At 42.4% G+C, this 20,622-nt stretch overlaps 1 protein-coding gene across 2 annotated transcripts in view; it reads left to right on the forward strand.

The window, feature by feature from the left end:
* ASB18 (ankyrin repeat and SOCS box containing 18) overlaps positions 1 to 20,622 on the forward strand; it is a 65,956-nt gene that overhangs the window by 19,275 nt on the left and 26,059 nt on the right. Inside the window, exons 2-3 of one of the 2 annotated variants that reach the window (XM_082395601.1) lie at positions 4,952 to 5,074; positions 8,526 to 8,793. In XM_082395601.1, the coding sequence (XP_082251727.1) occupies positions 4,952 to 5,074; positions 8,526 to 8,793 (391 nt within the window). The remainder of the gene's footprint in view (positions 1 to 4,951; positions 5,075 to 8,525; positions 8,794 to 20,622) is intronic. The other variant, XM_082395600.1, reaches the window with a different exon arrangement.

Genomic DNA, 20,622 nt, shown 5'->3' on the forward strand with positions numbered 1-20,622 from the left:
CCAAAAAAAATATTGCTAAGACTGATGTCAAAGAGGTTACTGCCTATGTTTTCTTTTTTATTTTTTTATTTTTTTATTTTTTAAACATCTTTATTGGAGTATAATTGCTTTACAATGGTGTGTTAGTTTCTGCTTTATAACAAAGTGAATCAGTTATACATATACATATGTTCCCATATCTCTTCCCTCTTGCGTCTCCCTCCTTCCCACCCTCCCTATCCCACCCCTCTAGGTGGTCACAAAGCACCGAGCTGATCTCCCTGTGCTATGCGGCTGCTTCCCACTAGCTATCTATTTTACATTTGGTAGTGTATATATGTCCATGCCACTCTCTCACCCTGTCACATCTTACCCCTCGCCCTCCCCATATCCTCAAGTCCATTCTCTAGTAGGTCTGTGTCTTTATTCCCGTCTTGCCACTAGGTTCTTCATGACCTTTTTTTTTTTTTTTTTCCTTAGATTCCATATATATGTGTTAGCCTACGGTATTTTTCTCTTTCTGACTTACTTCACTCTGTATGACAGACTCTAGGTCCATCCACCTCACTACAAATACCTCCATTTCATTTCTTTTTATGGCTGAGTAATATTCCATTTGCCTATGTTTTCTTTTAGAAGTTTTATGGTTTCAAGTCATATTTAAGTCTTTAATCAATTTTGAGTTTATTTTTGTATATGGTGTAAGAGAGTGGTCCAGTTTCATTCCTCTCCATGTAGCTGTCCAGTTTTCCCAACATCATTTATTGAAGAGACGTTTCTCCATCATATATTCTTGCATCCCTTGTTGTAGATTCATTGACCATATGTGTTTATTTCTGTGGTCTCTATTCTGTTCCACTGATCTATGTGTCTATTTTTATGCCAGTACCATACTGTTTAAATTACTATAGTTTTGTAGTATAGTTTCAAGTCTGAGAGTGTGATATCTTCAGCTTTGTTCTTCTTCCTCAAGATTGCTTTGGCTGTTTGAGGTCTTTTGTGGTTCTATGCAAATTTTAAGATTATTTTTTCTAGTTCTGTGGAAAATGCCATTGGTATTTTCATGTGGTTTGCCTTGAATCTATAGATTGCTTTGGGTGGTAGAACATTTCAATGATATTGATTCTTCTAATCCATGAGCACCAAATGTCTCTCCATTTGTTTGTGTAACCTTCAATTTCTTTCCTCAATGCCTTACAGTTTTCTGAGTACAGGTCTTTTACCTCCTGAGGTAAGTTTATTCTTTTTGATGCAAATGTAAATGGGATTGTTTTCTTCATTTCTCCTTCTGATAGTTTGTTATTAGTGAAGAGAGATGCAACTGATTTCTATATATTAATTTTGTATCCTGCAACTTTAGTGAATTCTTTTATTAGTTCTAGTATTTTTTTGGAAGAATCTTTGGGCTTTCCTGTATATAGTATCATGTCATTTGCAAATAGTGACAGTTTTACTTCTTCCTTTCCAATTTGAATGCCTTTTATTTCTTTTTCTTGCCTAATTGCTGTGGCCAGGACCCTATGTGTTCCCTGAGAGTAAATGTGTTATATTTTTTGTCTCTGAATCCCCAAAACCTAATAGCACACCCTAGAACATAATATTACACAAATGATTATTGAATAAATAGGTAAATGAATGGGTTGATTTTCAGCCATTTGTCGGGGGTTTTTTTGGTTTTCTTTTTATTTTGCTTGGCTTTTTTTAAATGTAAGAGTCACACATACAGCTCTTCTTGTTCTTTAAAACAACAACTCTGCCATGCTGCCGTGTAGAACTAATCTCCATGTCCTACTTGTGAAACCAATTCTGTCTACCATAAGCTATTTTTAAAGCTTTCACAAAGAACCAAGTCTGTTTCTGGACTACTACCCCCTACCCACTGAAATCAAGCTTGAGTATTTAGGGTGCTGTTGACAAATATAACACTTGGAAAGCTAAATTTAGCATAGAACACAGGGTGGAATGGCTCTTATCCCTGGACTCACCTCCAGGGTCCCACCCCTTTTAAAAATAGCCCATGACAACATGTATCAGGTACAAAAGAATGCTCTAGTTTAAAGTACAGGCTCCGGTTGGATCCTGGATTATAGTTGCATATAAAAAGTCTTTCAGAAATGTATTTAATTACTAGCTATCAGTCTGAGAAAATAACAGGGCAGAAAGGCTATGTTTAAAGAAACGAAATACCCAAAGAATTAATATTGCTACTGAAATGAATAGAGCAATGACATAATATGGAAATGAAGGGGGAAGAACAGATGACTTTATTCTAGTGGACATTCCAGAAAGGAAATGGTCTCCGTAGTGTTGCTGTTTGTCATTCTCCATATGCTCTTGTCTCTTGTGTCTGATAAAGGCTGCATGCTCCTTGCAAACATGGTCTGCATAGTCTTTACCACTGCATTTTCCGTAGCACTCAGCAGGGTTCTGGGACACCCCCAGTCCCTACACTGTCTTCACCAACGTGAGCCCTTCAGCCTCTGAGGCACTGTCAACACCACTTATCCGCCTGCACAAAGCATCACAGATGAGCAGAGGCTACACCTCTCCCATCCCAGCACCCTGCAGCCCCCTTCTGTAGAGAAGGTGTGTGTTTTACCATTTGGGGGAAGCTCCAGGCCTTGGGTCAGCCCATGTAATACAGTCATGCCTGCAAATCAGGTCTATGATGAGGGTAAACCATCTTTATTAAATCATAAGTGCATCCAATCTCCCCTCCACTCTTTACTGCAAGCCTTGCTAAGAAAGGTCAAGGGTATTCTGCTGGGTCCCCCTTTTGTGGAAAATCTCAATGAAAGGGGCACCCCAGGGGCCAGGTTACTCTGAGAGATCCTGCTCAGGCTTTAGAAGGACTTAGAGGGAGGCAGGGGGTGGTCAGGGGGCAGCTTTGGGGAGTGAATGAGAGTGAGAGAGAGGGACATGGGAAAAGTGGGTGATTACGAAGTCCAGCTCTGACTAAAGAGGTGCTGCCTCGTGAGCCCTAACCCTTGACATCAGGTCTTTTCTCCTGTTGTCTCTATGCTGTTTGACTGCAACACCACATAGCAATGGATCCCACGATCCCTGGGCTACCACTGGCACTGAGAGGATGGTGGCTACTGATATTCACACCTCCCTCCCCCGGAGCCTCTGTGCCTAACTCTCCTGGGCACATGCTCCACCCCCTTTGCTGGTCCAGGCAGTGCCCTCCCGACTCTCCTTCCTCTCTCTAGCCTCTGGGCACATTTTTTATTGTAAGTCACATAGACGTGGCACAGGATCCTGTTGGCCAACTCCACTGGCCCATCCCAGCTTCCTAGCAAGGGAAAAACAAGAATTGGAAAAAATATATGAGAATTGTGTTTTATCTATGTTATAAGAAAAAAGTGACCTTATTAATTTTTTAAAAAACTTTCCATTGAAGTATAGTTGATTTACAATGATTCAGGTGTACAGCAAATTGACTCAGTTTTATGTATATATATGAATATATATATATTTTTTTCAGATTCTTCTCCATTATAGGTTATTACAAGATATTGAACATAGTTCCCTGTACTATAGTAGGTCCTTGTTGTTTATCTATTTTATATATAGTAGTGTGTATCTATTAATCCCAAATTCGCAATTTATCCCTCCCTCCCCCGCTTTCCATTTTGGTAACCATAAGTTTATTTTCTATGTGTATGAGTCTATTTCTGTTTTGTAAATAAGTTCATCTTTATCGTTTTTTTAGATTCTACATATAAGTGATATCATATTTGTCTTTCTCTGACTTACTTCACTTAGTATGATAATCTCTAGGTCCATTTATGTCGCTGCAAATGGCATTATTTCATTCTTTTTTATGGCTGAGTGGTAGTCCCTGATAGATAGATAGGTAGATAGATGATAGATAGATAGATAGATAGATAGATAGATAGATAGATAGATAGATAGATAGATGATAGATAGATAGATCACATCTTCTTTATCCATTCATCTGTTGATGGACGTTTATGTTGTTTCCATGTCTTGGCTATTATAGATAGTGCTGCTATGAACATAGGGGTGCATGTATCTTTTCGAATTAGAGTTTTCATCTTTTCTGGATATATGCCTAGGAGTGGGATTGCTGGATCATATGGTAACTCTATTTTTAGATTTTATTGATTTTTAGACAATAAAATAAAGCCCTGAACTACAGTGTAGCAAGTAACTAGTAAGTTACTAATAAAGAACTGTTACCATCCATTAAAAAAAAAAAAATTGTGGCATCTCTCATCTTCAGCAAGGGATGCGCATTTTGGGATCAGTTCTCAACAACTGGAAGAAACTCACAGGCCACCTGGGGCCCCAGAGGATGCCTTTGGGAATCCCTGGTCTGTCCTACTACAGAGCCTCCCACCCGGGGACACTTGTGCAGAGCCTGGTCATTTGCAGTGTCCAGCTGGGCCTCCCTCACACAGCCTTGGGGCTGACACAGCCCTCAGAACACACATCCATTCACCACCACTGGCCACAGCAGCTAAGGAAGTGGATGGGATGAAAGCAAGAAGACACCCTACAGAGCAGGGAAGAGAAGCCCTGCCTGTTTTAGGCTGTGTGCCCTTGTCATGCGGAGAGCTGTTTGGAAGATATACAGATGTGCTTGTCTCTAGAGTTTACATCTATATAATCACACGGGGGTGGCTGAGCTCGTTGGCATATTAGTGGTCACATGATGCTGGCCATATCAAGTAACCATTATCACATCAGAGCCCACACGAGTTATAAATACACCACCACCCAGCCCCAGCTGGATGACAATTGAGTAATAACAATAGAAATAGCTCACACTCCGTAAGACCATCTTTCCCCTTCCTGGAGAACTTTTCCGAGATCATCAGCATTGCAATGAAGAGACAGCCAGAGCCAGTTGGAGGGAAACTTCAGATCTTTCAGAAGATGGGAAAAGAGCCTCAAGCCAGAGCTGGGTGGCCGGTGCTCGAGTACCATACTGCCTTGGTCACAGGAGACCTGGACCATCTTAAGCTCCTCATGGACCAGTTCTTCCAGGACGCCAACGTGGTGTTTGAGATCAAGAAGGATGAGATGGAGTGGCAGGTGAAATCCCTGGCCACGTTTGGACCGTCAGGTACCTTTGCTCCTTTAAAGCCCGGTTATTTATTTTTTTAAGGAACTACTAACACACCTCTGAACATATAGCTCCAGTGTGTAGACTGCTCACACGGGTGCTGCATTTAACATACTCGAGCAAAAGACATCTAGAAGCCAAACTTTGCGTGCATGATTTTTAAGATGTAGTTTTTAGGTGAGAGATGAGAGAGATCAAATTGGAAAGGCCAAGCTGTTGGTGAGAAGTGCCCTTCGCATGCTGGAGGTGCCTCTTGTCTTTAAAAAGAGCTTTAGTTTGAATGCTGATCTGCCAGAGCCTGGATCTGGCAGCCAGGGAAGCAGGAGATAAAGTACGCCTCTCCTTTGAGTGCGCCCGGAGCGGGCCCCTGGTGAGCAGCACCGGGCAAGTTTCCTCTGTGGATCCGTGAACGCCACGGCTCCAGCGGGGAAGCTGGGACACAGCCAGCACCGTGGAGGGAGAGCTCTCAGGAGCCGCTCCTCCTGGAACCCGGGGGATTCTGGGAAGGGGGAGGAGGGGGAGAAAAAAGAGGTCCTTAAGTTGTGTATGTCTGCATTCTTGTCGCCTGGACACTGTCGCTATGTGCCGGGCAGGCAAACATACCCCCAGGTAGAGAGAAGCCCCCTCACCCCCATCTGGGATGAACAGACTTTCTGACCATCAGGCTGCACTGTGGCCCCCTTGGCTGGCACTCCTTATTGGGCACCCTTCCTCCCGTGCATCCCGATGCCACACGTTTACCGAGAGGGTTCATGTGTTGGAATCTGTGAGGATTTCAGACTCTGTGGTCAGTGGGCCAATGGCCAGTGCCCCGTGCCCCTGACTCGTGATCTCTGGCAGGCCAAGAATCAGGAAGGGTGGTTTCCAAAGCACTGACCCAGTCTGTGTACACCTCACACAGGGAGAAGGGAATAAACCCAAACCCTGCCAAAGGGCTAAGCAGCTGAGAGTCGCCAGCGAGGCGGCAGAGGCTGCGGGAAAGGCACGCGCAGGTCTAGTCTGGGCCAAAACCCCTCCCGGCCAAAGGCATCCCAGAGCCTTTTTGGGTCTCCTCTCCCTCACCTGTCCCAGATGGGGCACACATCTTTCTCCAGAGGGCTGTGTGACCATTCAACCAAGAATGCTAACTGCTTGAATGTTCGATTAATGTTGTTTTTAATCACATGCCTCGCAGCCCTGGACACACACACACTCAAATGTTGCACTGATAGATATTAATGTCAGTTCATCGTCTGAATCAAAGCCTCTTTCCTGTTTTCCCCCTCAATCTTTCCACCCCTAACTTTGCTGTTTTTCTATGGCACATCTGTACGACAGGAGATTAGAGCATTGTGGCAGTGAAGGGACCTGAGATATGACCGAGCAGAAGGGCAGCCCTGGGAGTTAGTGCTGGCCTGCGGCCTCGGTGCAGGCTGGGAAGAGAGGATGGACACTTCTGGACTCTGTGCTCTTTCAGCACAGCCACCTGAATTCTCCCAGCTGGTCCAGTAGCAGAAATGACCAAACCCGGGCTGAGGACAGTGGCCCCGACACTGCCCTCGCTCGTACGAGGACTTCCTGGTGGCCAATTCAGCTCCTCCTGAAGGGAGCCATGGGGAAGGGGATACACAGGTTCACAGTGGCTGGCTCCTGGGTACCACATCCACGACGGAATGCTGGCCCCATCAAGCTCGCAGTGCCAGGAAAGCATTAGCATGGAGCGGATGTCTAGAGGGAGGTATCACCTGGGGAGAAGCCTGCTTCTGTGTCCTTCCTGGTGGCAGAACCTGGACCAAGGGTGGGATTTATTGGAAGCTGATTGATGATTCAGGTTTACTGAATGAGAGAGCTGCCTTAGAACGGGATTCTCTGGAAGGCCTGATAGAAGCTCATCACCATCTCCAGGGACCTGGAGAAAGCGGCTGGCCCTAAGCTATGGCTGAGCTAAATGCCCAACCAAGGCCCCTTCCCATCAGTCCAGGGGAAGACTTGGGAATCTTGGGTGGGTGAACAGAGCTGCTGATGGTGGGAACTTAGCATGCCCTAGAAAATGGAGTACCCCCTTCCTTGACCCTCAGTAAGTAAACTTCCTGTCTCAGGAAAATGAGTAGAATCAACAACCAGGAGCTGGCCCCTACAAGAATGTAGGTCACTGTTACGGTCAAGGACCATATCCATCATCTCCCTCAAATCAGACCCGGTCTTCACTGGGCAGGGCAGCTCAAACCCATGCAGGCCCACGGCCGCAGGGCCTCCAGCCGCCATCACCCACCACCAGGACGACAGGCCCCCTCTTCCCCCACCGAGTGCGCACAACCTCCAGGCTGGGCCTTGGGGACGCGGGGCGGGCTGGAACCGCGCGCTGCATGGAGGTGCGTAATTATGAGTGGTCTTTCAAACTGCTCAGCATGGGTCCCGGGAAGGAGGTGGCCTGTGAAAAGGGTCTCCTCCACAGCTCATTACAGCCACAGTATCGATTCTTCCATCATTATCAGAAGGCATCCCTGCCATGTGAAATCCTGTCCCTTGAAGTGTATTCACCAGGGACAGCTTTCCCCCATTTCCAGGAGTGCTCGCGGCTGCTAACAACCTTCCCCCGGCCTTTTGAAAGCCCCAAGTTTTCAGAGAAGTGAAATGTACAGCTCCCGCTCCATTCATCCCTCAAGAAAGAGCAACCCTATACGCGCGCACACACACACACACACACAAAACCCCAAAGAGCGCAAAGAAACAAACCAGAATTGTGCTCAATGCAGACCACCACATCAAAGGGTGCTTCTGAAACCCGGCCACTTCCAAGACAACTAAACTTTCCGAGTCCTTTTCTCGAGCAACCTTGGTGATGTGGGTCAGTTTGTTTTGTCTGTTGTCTTCCCCTCTTAATGATAAAGGGGTAAATTCGGGGCTCGAAAAGAGAGGGCTTGGATTCCAGAAAAATCCACAGCTCACTTTCCTCCCTCAAGCTGCCCCTAATTCAGAGTCTGGAAAATGTGAATTCTCCCACTGTCCACCCTGCTTGTCCAGCTTTTAACTCCTCAAATCTTACCCAAGTTACCCTCACATTTGGCAAAACTCTCTTGCTTCTCAATAACCGCCCACCCCGATCTCTCCTTTGTATTTCTTCTCTCCCTGTCTCTCCATCTCTGTCTTTCCAGTGTGTCTCTGCTCTGTGTGCTGTTACTTTCTCCCCTCTTCCTACACTTTTTTCCCTTGCTATCTCTCTGCCCCTCGCTGTCAGGGCCCTTTCACCTCTACCCCCACGCCTCCCTCCAGCCCTCATCCGTGATCCAGTTGGCCCTCACTGGGTTTCTCTGTCCCGAACCCTGAGCATCTCTGTGTATCTCCCTACCTGCCCACCTGGTACCTACTTCTAAGAGATGGTTTCACCCTATTTCAGTCTTAATGGACACCGCTCCCCCCACCCGCGTCCCCCGACTCACCTGACCTCTCCCCACCTCCCCTCCACCCCCAGGCCTCTGGACCCTGGAGTACAAGCGCGAGCTCACCACGCCCCTGTGCATCGCCGCGGCCCGGGGCCACACGGCCTGCGTGCACCACCTGCTCGGCCGCGGCGCGGACCCCGACGCCAGCCCCGGCGGCCGCGGCGCCCTGCACGAGGCCTGCCTGGGGGGCCACACGGCCTGCGCCCAGCTGCTGCTGCAGCACCGCGCCGACCCCGACCTGCTCAGCGCCGACGGCCTGGCGCCCCTGCACCTCTGCCGCACGGCCGCCTCGCTGGGGTAAGGACCCGGGGCCCCGGCCACCCACCTGACCCTCGACCCTCGACCCCCGACCCCTGACCCTGCCCCCGGAAGCCCTCAGCGCCCCGACCCCACTCAGACCCCGGACCAGGCCTCCGTCACCGCTCCAGGCCCCGCCCCCAAGCCCACCCCCGCAGGCCCCGCCCCCAGACCCTCGGCCTCGGCCCCGCCCGCCGCCTGACCCCGCCCGGACCCGGACCCGGACCCGGACCCGGGAGCTCTCGGCCACGTCCGTCAGAGCCCCTCGGAGGCCACCGGGCCCCCCGCCCCGGCCTCGGCCCCAGCCCGGGCCCCGCGCCGGTTTAATTAGCGCTTGATTGCGAGCGCGGGGGGGGCCGGCGCCACACGGAGGTAATGAGCCGGTGATCACCGGCCCGCAGACGCCGGCGCGGGAGAATGCTAAAAGGCCACTGGCGGGGTTGGAGGCTGAAAAATTAGGGTTTTTAATGATAATTTTATGCAGAATAATTGTCACAGTGTGACATAAATGGTTAGCTCCTCGGGCGGGGCTTCGGCGTCCCACAAGCCAGCCGAGCTGCGCCCGCGTTTTCGGGGCCCACCCCCCGCCCAGGTGCCGGGGTTCTGGAAGTTCTGCTGGTGCCGGGTCCAGCCTCGCGGCTGTCCTTGCGGAGGGTCTGTCCCCTCGGGGTCCAGTAGGTCCTGGGAGAGACGGCGGGGGCCCATCGCGTCATTGCATCGGATTTCTGTTCCGGGGGCCCAGCTTGCGTTGTGTCATCTTGACATTTCTTTTAGTCCCTGTTCTTGGGATTAAAATTTCTTGGCCTTCTGTCTCTATGATGACGATTAAATAAAATCACCATGTCAAGCGCAGGCAGGCAGGACTACTGAGCTCTCAGGGACCAAGGCGGAGGGGCACCGCCTACCAATGTCACGTGGAGCAGGGACTCAGAAAGGCACGTGGACCACCAGGAGTCTTGAAGGAAAGTGACTGAAAACAACATATTTTTCAAAAGCAGCTTTACTGCGTTGTAATTCCATATAGTAAACTGCGCATGCTTAAAGTATACGATCTGATAAATTTGGACACAGGCATGCACTCATGAAACCATCCCTATAATCAAGATAGTGAACCCAGCCATCACCAGCAAAAGGTTCCCTTGCCCCATTGTAATCTCTCCCTCCCCCTCCTCCAATTTCCCACTGATCTGCTTTTGGTCACTATAGTTTAGTCTGAATTTACTAGAATTTTATGTGAATGGAATGTAGTCTCTTTTGTCTGGCTTCTTTCATGCAGCAATATTACTTTAAGATTTGCTTTGAAGCATGTAATATTTTTTATTTTCATTTCATATTGGAGCGTAGTCGATTAACTGTGTTGTGTTAGTTTCAGGTGTACAGCAAAGTGATTCAGTTCAACATATACATGTATCTATTCTTTTTCAAATTCTTTTCCCATTTAGGTTATTACAGAATATTGAGCAGAGTTCCCTGTGCTATACAGTAGGTCCTTGTTGGTTATCTATTTTAAATATAACAGTGTATACATGTCAATCCCAATACTTTGAGAGTTGTCATACTGTTGTGTGTATCTATAATTCACTCCTCGGCATTGCTGAGTGGTATCCCACGGGTAGAGGATAACACAATGTATCTATCCACTCATATGTTGAAAGACACTTGATTGTTTCAGGCTTGGGGCTGTTACAAATAAAGTTGCTATGAACATTTGTGTACCAGCCTTTTTCTGGGTATATGCTTTCATTTCTCCTGGATAAATACCTAGGCAGAGCTGTGTCACATGATATGATTAAAAGATAATCTTTTAGGAAATGACCTTCCAAATTGGATCTACCATTTTACATTCCCACCAGCAATATATGAATGTTCTAGATGCTTCCCATCCTCACCAATACTTGGTATGGTCACTCTTTAGCTGTAGACATTCTTTAGGTACTCAGAAATGTTCCATTGTAGTTTTGATTTGCATCTCCCTGATGACAAGTGATGTTGGGCATCTTTTCATGTACTTATTTGCCATCCATTTATCTTCTTTGGTGAAGTGCGTGTTCAAATCTTGTGCCCTTTTAAAATATTGGGTTGTTTGTTTTCTTCTTAAATTTTTAGATTTCTTTATATATTCTGGATACAAGTCCCTTGTCAGGCATGTGATTTATAAATATTATCTCCCAGTTTCTGGGTTACATTTTCTTTCCTTAAAAGTGTCTTTTGGAGAACAGAAGTTCTTACTTTTGGTGGCATCCAGCTGATCATTTTTTTCTTTTAGGGATTGTGTTGGGTTATTTTATCTTAAAAAGAAAATCTTTGCCCAACCATGGCCACAAACATTTCCTCCTATGTTTTCCTCTAAAATTTTTAAAATAATTTTATATGTTACATTTAAGTCTATGACCCATTTTAATATCTGAATATGGTGTGAGGTATGGATTGAAGCTTTTTTTTCTCTGCATGTGGATCCAGCACCATTTGTCAAAAAGCCTTTCCTTTCTCCATGGATTTGCCTTTGCACTTTTGTTGAAAATCAACTGACTACATATGTATGGGTTTATTTCTGGCTCTCTTGTCAAGTACACACAAGACAGGGCAAGGCCTGACCAATTCAACTGGTAAAGATCCACGGAGCCACTCCTAGATTCGGACTTTTAACGCTTACATAAACAGTGAAAAGACGAATAGCCAGAAGTACCAATTCTGCACGGTCCTTGTCCCACACACCACAAAAGACAACACCCAAACAAAAGGGGCCAGATAATGGCAATGTGAGTTGCAGCATACCCTGTTACAGAACACCCAAATCTAGACTTCAGGTCAGCGGTTTTACAGTCTGCAGCTCTATTCTGAGGGGGGCAAGGCAGGAAGTCCCAAACCTCATCAGAACCCAGGAGGTGATGAGAAACGTCTCAGGACGGCCTCCCAGGGGCTATAGGGAGGTGAGTGGACGATGGTCTTGTAGCAACTCCTTACAAGACTTTCATTCTGGAGGATCACAAGGTGCTCTGCCAAGACTTAGATCAGCAGTGGTTCAAACTTTTGTTTGCGTGGCCTGTGTGGATACGTGCAAGTCGCTGGGGCTCCGTGGCAGAGCCGTGGTTCTGTGTCTCTACTCCATTACATTGCTCTATTGGTCTTTTTTGACACCAGTACCACATTGTATTGAATATTGTAACTCTGTAAGAAATCTTCAAGTCAGGTAGTATAAGTTCTCCAGCATCATTCTTCATTTTCGAAGTTGATTTGGCTGTTCTAGCCTCTTTGTATTTCCACATAAATTTTAAAATAAGTTTGTCAATTTCTACCAAAAAAGCTGCTGGGTTTTGACTGAGGTTAATGTGAATCTATAGATCAGTTTGGGGAGACTTGACTTAAAAATATTGAATCTTTCAACCCATGAACCCGATAAATCTCTCCATTTATTTAGATCTTTAGTTTCTTTCAGCTTTGTTTTATAGTTTTTAGTGTGTGGGGCTTGCACATATTTTGTCAGATATATCCCTAAGTATTTCAAATTTTTGATGCTTTTGAAAGTGATATTTTTATTTAAATCTCTGTTGTGGTAGCTACTATATAAATTGATAAGAATTTATTTTTGTATATTAATTTGAAACCTGCAACCTTGCTAAGCTTACTAACTGTTCTAGTAGCCTATCATAAATTCCATAAGATTTCTATGTAGACAATCATGTCATCTGCAAATGAACAGAGTTTTACTTCTTTTCCAATCTGGATGCCTTGTAGTACTTTTTCTTGCTTTATTGCACTAGATAGAACCTCCAGTGCAATGTTGAATAGAAGTAATGAGAGCAGACAACTTTCCTTATTTCTAATCTTAGAGGAATTAAATCTTTCACCATTAAGTATGATATTAGATGTAGATGACATTTTTCAGATTGAAAGAGTGCCTTTCTATCCCTACTCTGCTGGGAGTTTCTACTATGAATGGATATTGAATTTTCTAAATGCTTTTTCTGCATATATTCAGTTGATCATATGGTGTATTTTTTAGTGTTAATATAATTATTTACACTGATTGATTTTCAAATGTTAAACCAACCTTGCATTCTTCAGACCACAGTTTATAAATTGCTAGGTTAGATTTGCTGAAATTTTTTCAATCTGCATCTATGTTCATGAAGGGTATTGATCTGTAGTTTTTTCTTGTAATGTTTTTGTCTGGTTTTGATATCTGAGTAATACTGGCCTCAAAAATGAGTTGAGAAGTGTCCCCTTCTTGTCTATTTTCTGGAAGAGCTTGTGTAAAATTGTTATTATTTCTTCCTTAAATGTTTGGTAGAATTCATCCGTGAAGCTATCTTGGCCTGGAGTTTTCTTTATGAGAAGGTTTTTGGCTATGAATTCAATTTCTTTAATGGCTATAGTGCTATTCAGGATACTTCTCTCTTTTTGAGTGAGCTTTGATAGCTTGTATCTTTCAAGACATTTATCTCTTTAAGTTATTAAATTTATTGTCATAAAGTTGTACCCTATTATCCATTTAATAGCTTCAGAATCTGTAGAATCACCACTCTCCTTCATGATACTGGAATTTGTGACTTTTATTCTTTTTTCCCTGTTCAGTCTTGTTTTGGGTTTTATTGATTTTCTTTTTTGTTTTACTGTTTTATTTTTCATTGATTCCTGATAGGATCTTTATCGTCCTCCTTTCTTTACTTACACTGAGTTTTATTTGTTCTTGTTCTTCTATTTGTTAAGATGGAAGCTGATGTCTTTGATGATTTTTATTTTCTAATATAGGCTTTCAGTGTTATACATGTACCCTCTATGTACTACTTTAGCTGAATCCCACAAGTTTTAATATGTTAAAATTTCACTTTCAATCAGTTTTAAATATTTTCTAATTTCCCTTTAAATTTTCCCTTTTGATTTTTTTCTTTGAAACATAGGTTGTATAAAAGCGTGTTATTTAGTTTCCAAATATTTGGGTATTTTCCAGATATCTTTCTATTATTTATTTCTAATTTAATTCCATTATAGTGAGAGAACTTACTTTGTTTCACTTTACTCCTTTGAAATTTATTCAGTCTAGTTTTATGATCCAAAATATATCCTATCTTGGTAAAATTTCCATACGCACCAGAAAAGAATGCATATTCTGCAGTTGTTGGGTGGTGTGTTCTATAAATGTCAATTAAGTCAAGTTGCCTAATAATGTTGTGTAAAACTCCTATATCCTTACTGATTTTCTGCCTACTTGTTTTACAGGTTATTGAAAGAGGAGTGTTGAAATCTTTGACTATAATCATGGATTTGTCTGTTTCTCTTTGCAGTTCTATCAATCAGTTTTGTTTCAAATATTTTGAAGCTCTATTATTAGTTACATAGATGTTTAGCATTGTTATTGCCTCTTGAAGAACTAACATCATTATTAAAAGATATTCTTTATCTCTGGTAATATTCTTTGCTCTAAAGTCTCCTTTGTCTGATATTAAAATATCCAGTCTGACATTAATATAGATTTCCTTTGATTAGTGTTAGCATAGTGTACCCTTTTCCATCTGCATTAGTTATCTGTTGCTGTGTAACAAATTATCACAAACTTAGAGACTTACTACAACACCCATTTATTGTCTCATGGTTTCTGTGGGTAGAGTTTGGGTGTGGCTTCACTGGGTCCTCTACTGCAGAGTCTCTCATAAGACTGCAATCAAGGTGTCAACAAGGGCTAGGGTCTCACCTGAAGGATCAACTGGGGAAGAATCTGCTACAAAATTCATATAGTTATAGGCAGAATTCAGTTCTTTGGGACTGTTGGACTGAAGGTCTCAGTTCCTTGCTGACTATTGCTTAAAGGCCATGCTCAGTTTGTGTCTTTATTTTTAAAGTGGATTTCTTGTAGGCAGGTTATAATTGAGTCTTTTTTAATCCAATCTGGTAGTCTTTGACTTTTAGTTGGGTGTTTAGATCATTTACATTTAATGAGATTTTGATATGATTATGTTCAAATCCAACATCCTGTTATTTTTTTCTATTCATCTCATCCATTCTTTGTTCCCTTTTCTTCTTTTTCTACCTTCTTCTATACTGAGTATTTTTCATGATTCCACTTTATCTCCTTTTTTGACTTATTATATATAACTTTTGGTTCTGTTATTTTAGTAGTTGCTTTAGGGTTTTTAGTATACATCTTTACCACAGTCTGCCCTCAAGTTGTATTATACTACTTCATGTATAATATAAAAACCATATGACACTACAGTTCCATTTCTCTCCTCCTGACCTTTGCACTACTGGTATCATAGATTTTACTTCTGTATGTAAGTCCCACAATGCATTGTTATTATTTTTGTTCAAAGTCAATTATCTTTTAAATATATTGAAATAATAAGAAAAAAAAGTTTTTATGTTCACCCATGTAGTTCCTATTTCAAGTTCCCTTCATTCCTTTGTATAGACTGAAGATTCCATCTGGGATCATCTTCCTTCTGCTTGGAGGACTTTCTTTAATATTTCTTATAGTGAAGGTCTGCTGGGGATGAATCCTTTTGGAGTTTGTATGTTTGAAAAAGTCTTTATTTCATCTGAGTGTTTGAAAGGTACTTTTGTTGGGTAGAGAATTGTAGGTTGACAGGTTCTTTTTTTCTTTCAGTGTTTTACACTCATGGCTCCACTGTCATCTAACTTGAATTTTTAATCTTTAAATCTTCTATCTATCTGATCTTTGTTCTTTTGTATATAGTGTCCTTTTTTTCTGGCTTTAATAATTTCTCCTTATCACTGGTTTTAAGCAATTTGATCATGATGTGCTTTGACGTAGTTTTCTTCATGTTTCTTGACCTTGAGATTTACTGATTTCTTGGATCTGTGGGTTTATACTTTTCATCAAATTTGGAAAATTGTTGGCAATTATCTCTTCACATATTTTCTATATGATCCCCTCCTCTGCCTCAGGGACTCCAACTGCATATATGTTACACCACTTGAAGTTGTTCCACAGTTCATTAATGCTCTGTTAATTTTTTTTTTCATTTTTTTCTTATGAAATTGATTTACCTTTTGTTCTGAAATCCCTGATCTGCCATTAATCCCATCCAGTGTATTTTTCATCTCAGACATTATAATTTTCAACTTTAGAAGCCCAATCTTAGGTCTTTTTAAAATATCTTTCATGTCTTTACTTAACATGTTCAATCTTTCCTCTAGCTTCTCAGATATATGGAATGCAGTTCTAATAACTATTTTAATGTTTCTTTCTATCAATTCTATCATCTGGGTATGAATAACATTTTCTTTATTTTAACTTTGTTCATTTTGTAAATTTCAGATTCACATAAGGCATAGTTGTGAGATATAAGATATGTAGATATAAGATTCAAAGTAGAAATGCTTATGAATACATTTCTCAATGATTTTTTTAAAGCTGTAAGGAGATAGCTATTCTGCATGGATACTAAATAAAGATTAACTTCTACCTCATTTTAACTTACAATTTCTACCCTTGAGTCATTTGGTAGATGATTTGCTGGTGTACAAAGTTGCCATGTGGTGACAAAAGTATAGAAACCCCATCTATTTTTGAAAAGCACAACTCTAAGTTCATCCAATAATGATTCTTTCCCTACAAGCATTCAATCGCAAGTTGTTGAACTCTACAAGGTGCTGGGGCTGCGCTGTGTTGTACACAGTCTATTCCTGCAAGATGCTTTTGGTTTCAAAGGAGAGGAAGGTAATTTACAGCAGTGTGCTAGACACTGAGCCAAGAATATGTAGAATCCACTATGTGCATGGAAGTTGAGAGTGTGGGCTGGTAAATTTCTACTGGAAATTTTCTAGGAGAGAAAGAGGCACCAGCTTTATTAAAGGACATAAGCCAATCAAATCAAAACAAATGTCTTTCTATATACTAAGAAAACGGGCAAAATTATTAGGCAGTTTTACATTGATTGCACTCAGTTTTCATCTTTTTTTTTGAAATTATCTCATTTATTTATTGACTCTCCTCACCCACCCACCCCATTCATCATATTTTTATACCCTACAATTTTATATGTTACAAGTACATATTTTGCTACATCTGAGGTCTGGGTTGAACCCCAATTCCAACACTTACTAGCTGTGCAAGCTTGGGTAAGTTATTTCATTTTTCTGTGTCTCACTGTAATATTTGAGCCTACTATGTAGGGTGGTTATTATGAGAATTAAATTAGCTAACGTAGGAAAAATGTTTAGAAGAGCACCTTGCATATAGTTAAGAATTATGTAGGTGCTGACTGCAATTTCTGAGGCCTCTTGTATAATCATTGTGTCTATTTTATGAGAATTGAAAAAACATTTCACTATTTTTAATTAATATGGGGTTTGTGGTTTCTTTTCTTTATATTTGTTGGTCATCTATCATTTATTCCAAGTAATATCTCTAGTCAAGAACATACTCATAATTATAACATATTCCTATGGAAAATATAACCCATTTGATGATATTGCATGTCTAGGAACACACCATGCTTCCCACTCCCCCAAGAAGGCATGTCTATATTTACTTTTCTCTTGTTCAAAATTAAGTTCTCTAAGTGCAGCATGGTATCCTGGATTGGATCCTGGAACAGAATGTGAACATCAGTGGGAAAAGTGGTGAAAGTCAAACAAAGTCAGTTAATAGTTTTGGACTGATGTTAATTTCTTAATGTGGGCAAAGGTACCATAATAATATAAGATGTGAACTTTAGAGGGAGCTGGATGAAGGGCATTTGGGAACTCTCTGCACTATCTTTGCAACTCTTCTGTAAATCTAAAATAATTTTAAAATAGAAGGAGTTTTATTTTATTTTATTTTTTTATAAATTTATTTATTTATTTTTGCCTGCGCTGGGTCCCTGCCGCTGCACGCGGGCCCTCTCCAGTTGCGGCGAGTGGGAGTCACTCCCCGCCGCGGTGCGCGGGCTTCTCTTGTTGTAGGGCACAGGCTCCAGGCACGCGGGCCTCAGCAGCTGCGGCTCATGAGCTCTAGAGCACAGGCTCAGTAGTTGTGGCCCATGGGCTCCGCCGCTCCGCGGCATGTGGGATCCCCCCCGACCAGGGCCCGAACCCGCGTCCCCCGCGTCGGCAGGCGGACTCCTAACCACTGCGCCACCAGGGAAGCCCAATAGAAGGAGTTTTAAAAACCAAGTTTGCTTCGTACCTTGGGCTCCAATCTTCCACCTTACAGTATTAGAAAAATATTGTTCTTTACTAAGAAATGAGAATGTATCACCTACTCAGAACACAAAATATTGTGAATCCTGACAACAGCCCTTAAGACAAACCAACAAGCTTACATTTGGAGCTGAGGCATATGCAGACCATTCAAGCTACTCGGCTTATACACTGTGTGATAGAAACTAATTTCCTGGCTTCAGCTGGTTTTTCAGAAATCATTCAGATCTAGCACATTGTTTAATAAAGACTTTTAAAATGTCTTTGTATTAAGATGGGGCTTTTAAAATCTCTTTTCTTTTGTCTTTCTCCTCCCCTTTGTTCTTTTTCTTCTCCTTTTCTCTTCCGTCTCCTTGTGTCTCTCTACATGACTCTTTCTCCCTGGTGATTTCATTTGACAGTCTTGACTTATTTAAATCCAGGTTATTGGGGAAAAGTTTAAGATAAGCGATGAACACACCAGAAGTTCAGGCAGAACTATGCAACAGCTGACTTAGAATATCAATGACTTGATGGAAGATGCTGGCGGGTCCCCTTGAACACCTCTACAATAACATAGCCAACTACCTTGAAGGATAAAAGTTAACAGATGTCAGAGAGGGCCTGAGGTTTAGACTACGGCTTTTCAGCTCTGAAGAGTCCCCCTAAAGTTAGACTCCGAGGAGGTCTGGCTTCAAGTAGTATAAACATTATCACTTTGACAGGAAAGAGCTACTTTCTCCAGAATCTTTTTATACATAGTAGATTTTAGGTCATCCTTAATTTTTTTACCTTACAGTAGAGAGGGGGTCGTTGACCTACATACAGAGCCACTTCATTTTCTTACTCTTGATGACAATGGTCTCCACACCTAGGGACCCAGTTCTGCTCCATCCCCTTTTAGTCAGCAATTCTCCATGGGTGCAGGACTTTAAAACCTTTGAGTCTCTGAGTTCCTGGGATTTAAAAAAAAATTATCTGTGCTTCCTTCCAACCAGCAAGCTTCAGAATTCAGAATTCAACACACAAAAAGGGATATCGGAGCTTTAATCTAGGAGTCTTTTGAAGAGATTTTCCCAAAAAGAAAAGTTCCGGTAAAGTTACTCTCTTCACGTTAGTAACCTGCATGCCAGCCTCGCCCTATTTATTATCAGATACCTCTCCTTGACCTTTTTAAAATTCTGAGATAATTAAAATGAGAAAAGAATTAATAGAGTCCTGATTCTTTTTCTCCTCTAAAGCTGTCTTGATTTAAACAAAAGTGAGGAGGATTTGCTTCCTTCACAAACATATTAGTTAAAAAGCATGCAAGTTTACTTCTTGGTCCCAGCTGTGTCAATTCAACTAAATAAAAATTCATTTGTAAGCCAGAATTGGACTTGTGGAAGCAGCTCATTATCTTGGGAGGAAAAAATTATTGAAGAAAATCACTGGACAATTCTTTTCTAACTCAGACCTGGCAGGTTGAAATCTGGGCAGTGAGGAATGAAGTATGACTCTTCCTGAGGAAAGAAAGGCACTCTCTGGTCAGGATTTGAACAGGGACAACTATTCTGAGTCCTCGCCCCGACCCCAAAAGCCGTTGCCTAATAACAGGATGTTTGCTTGCATGAGGTTCCAGCTCATGAGCATTGATGTATATTCCAGTAAACAGTCCACTCTCCACATCCCAGATGAGTGACTGATCGTTGTTCAAGTGGAGGGGAGAAAACATGGTCTGGTTCAACAGGACTTTGAGGCATCTCAAGGAATATTAAAGAACAAGGTGTCAGTTAGGGGCTATTCCCATTGGATGATTTGATATTTGTAGAAGAACTTCACATTCTTTTTTTTTTTTTTTTCCTTTTCTGCCATGCGGCACGTGGGATCTTAGTTCCCTGACCAGGGATCAAACTCGCATCCCTGCAGTGGAAGCACGGAGTCTTAACCACTGGACCACCAGGGAAGTCCAGAATTTCACATTCTGAGCATTTGCAAATGTCTTACGTGCTATGATCCTCCCCGCAGGCCTGCAAGACATGGTTATACCCAGTTTACTGGTTAGAAACCTGAGGCTCACCAAGAGCCCATGTTCTGCCGTTAAAGTGGCACACAGTGTATACTGTCAGAGCCAGGTTTGAAAGCCAAGTGCCATAAGAGAGATGGATGTTGAAAGATAGCTTCTACCTTGTTAACCTAATTTTTTCAAAAACTGCCAACAGTCAGAAAGTAGCTCTGCTCATCTCTAATCACAACCTTTCAAACATGTTCTATCGTAGGTTTATCCTCCTTCCTTGCCACTTCTGGCATCTCAGGCAGATTCCTCCATTTTCTGGTCACTTACCAAATTCTATTTAAATACAGACAACTCACTGTCAGGAATTAAAAGAGGTAATCCAGGCCAAATCAAACCTTCACCCTCTGGGCAAAATCCTTGATGAGACACCTCAGGAAAGATATACAAATGGCCAATAAGCAAATGGAAAGGTGCTCAACATCATTAGTCATCAGGGAAATGCAAATTAAAACCATGAGGAAATATACTTTATGTTACACCCATTAGGATGGCTAAAGTCAAAAAGACTGACAACACCAAACACTGGCAGGAATGTGGAGCAAGTGAAACACTCATACACTGTTGTTAGGAGTGTATAATGATGCAATCACCTTGGAAAACTGTTTGACAGTTTCTTTTAAAGTTGAATATACACCTACCAGCAATTC

The sequence above is a fragment of the Balaenoptera borealis genome (assembly GCF_965194805.1).
Source record: "Balaenoptera borealis genome assembly, chromosome: 6".
NCBI lineage: Eukaryota > Metazoa > Chordata > Mammalia > Artiodactyla > Balaenopteridae > Balaenoptera > Balaenoptera borealis.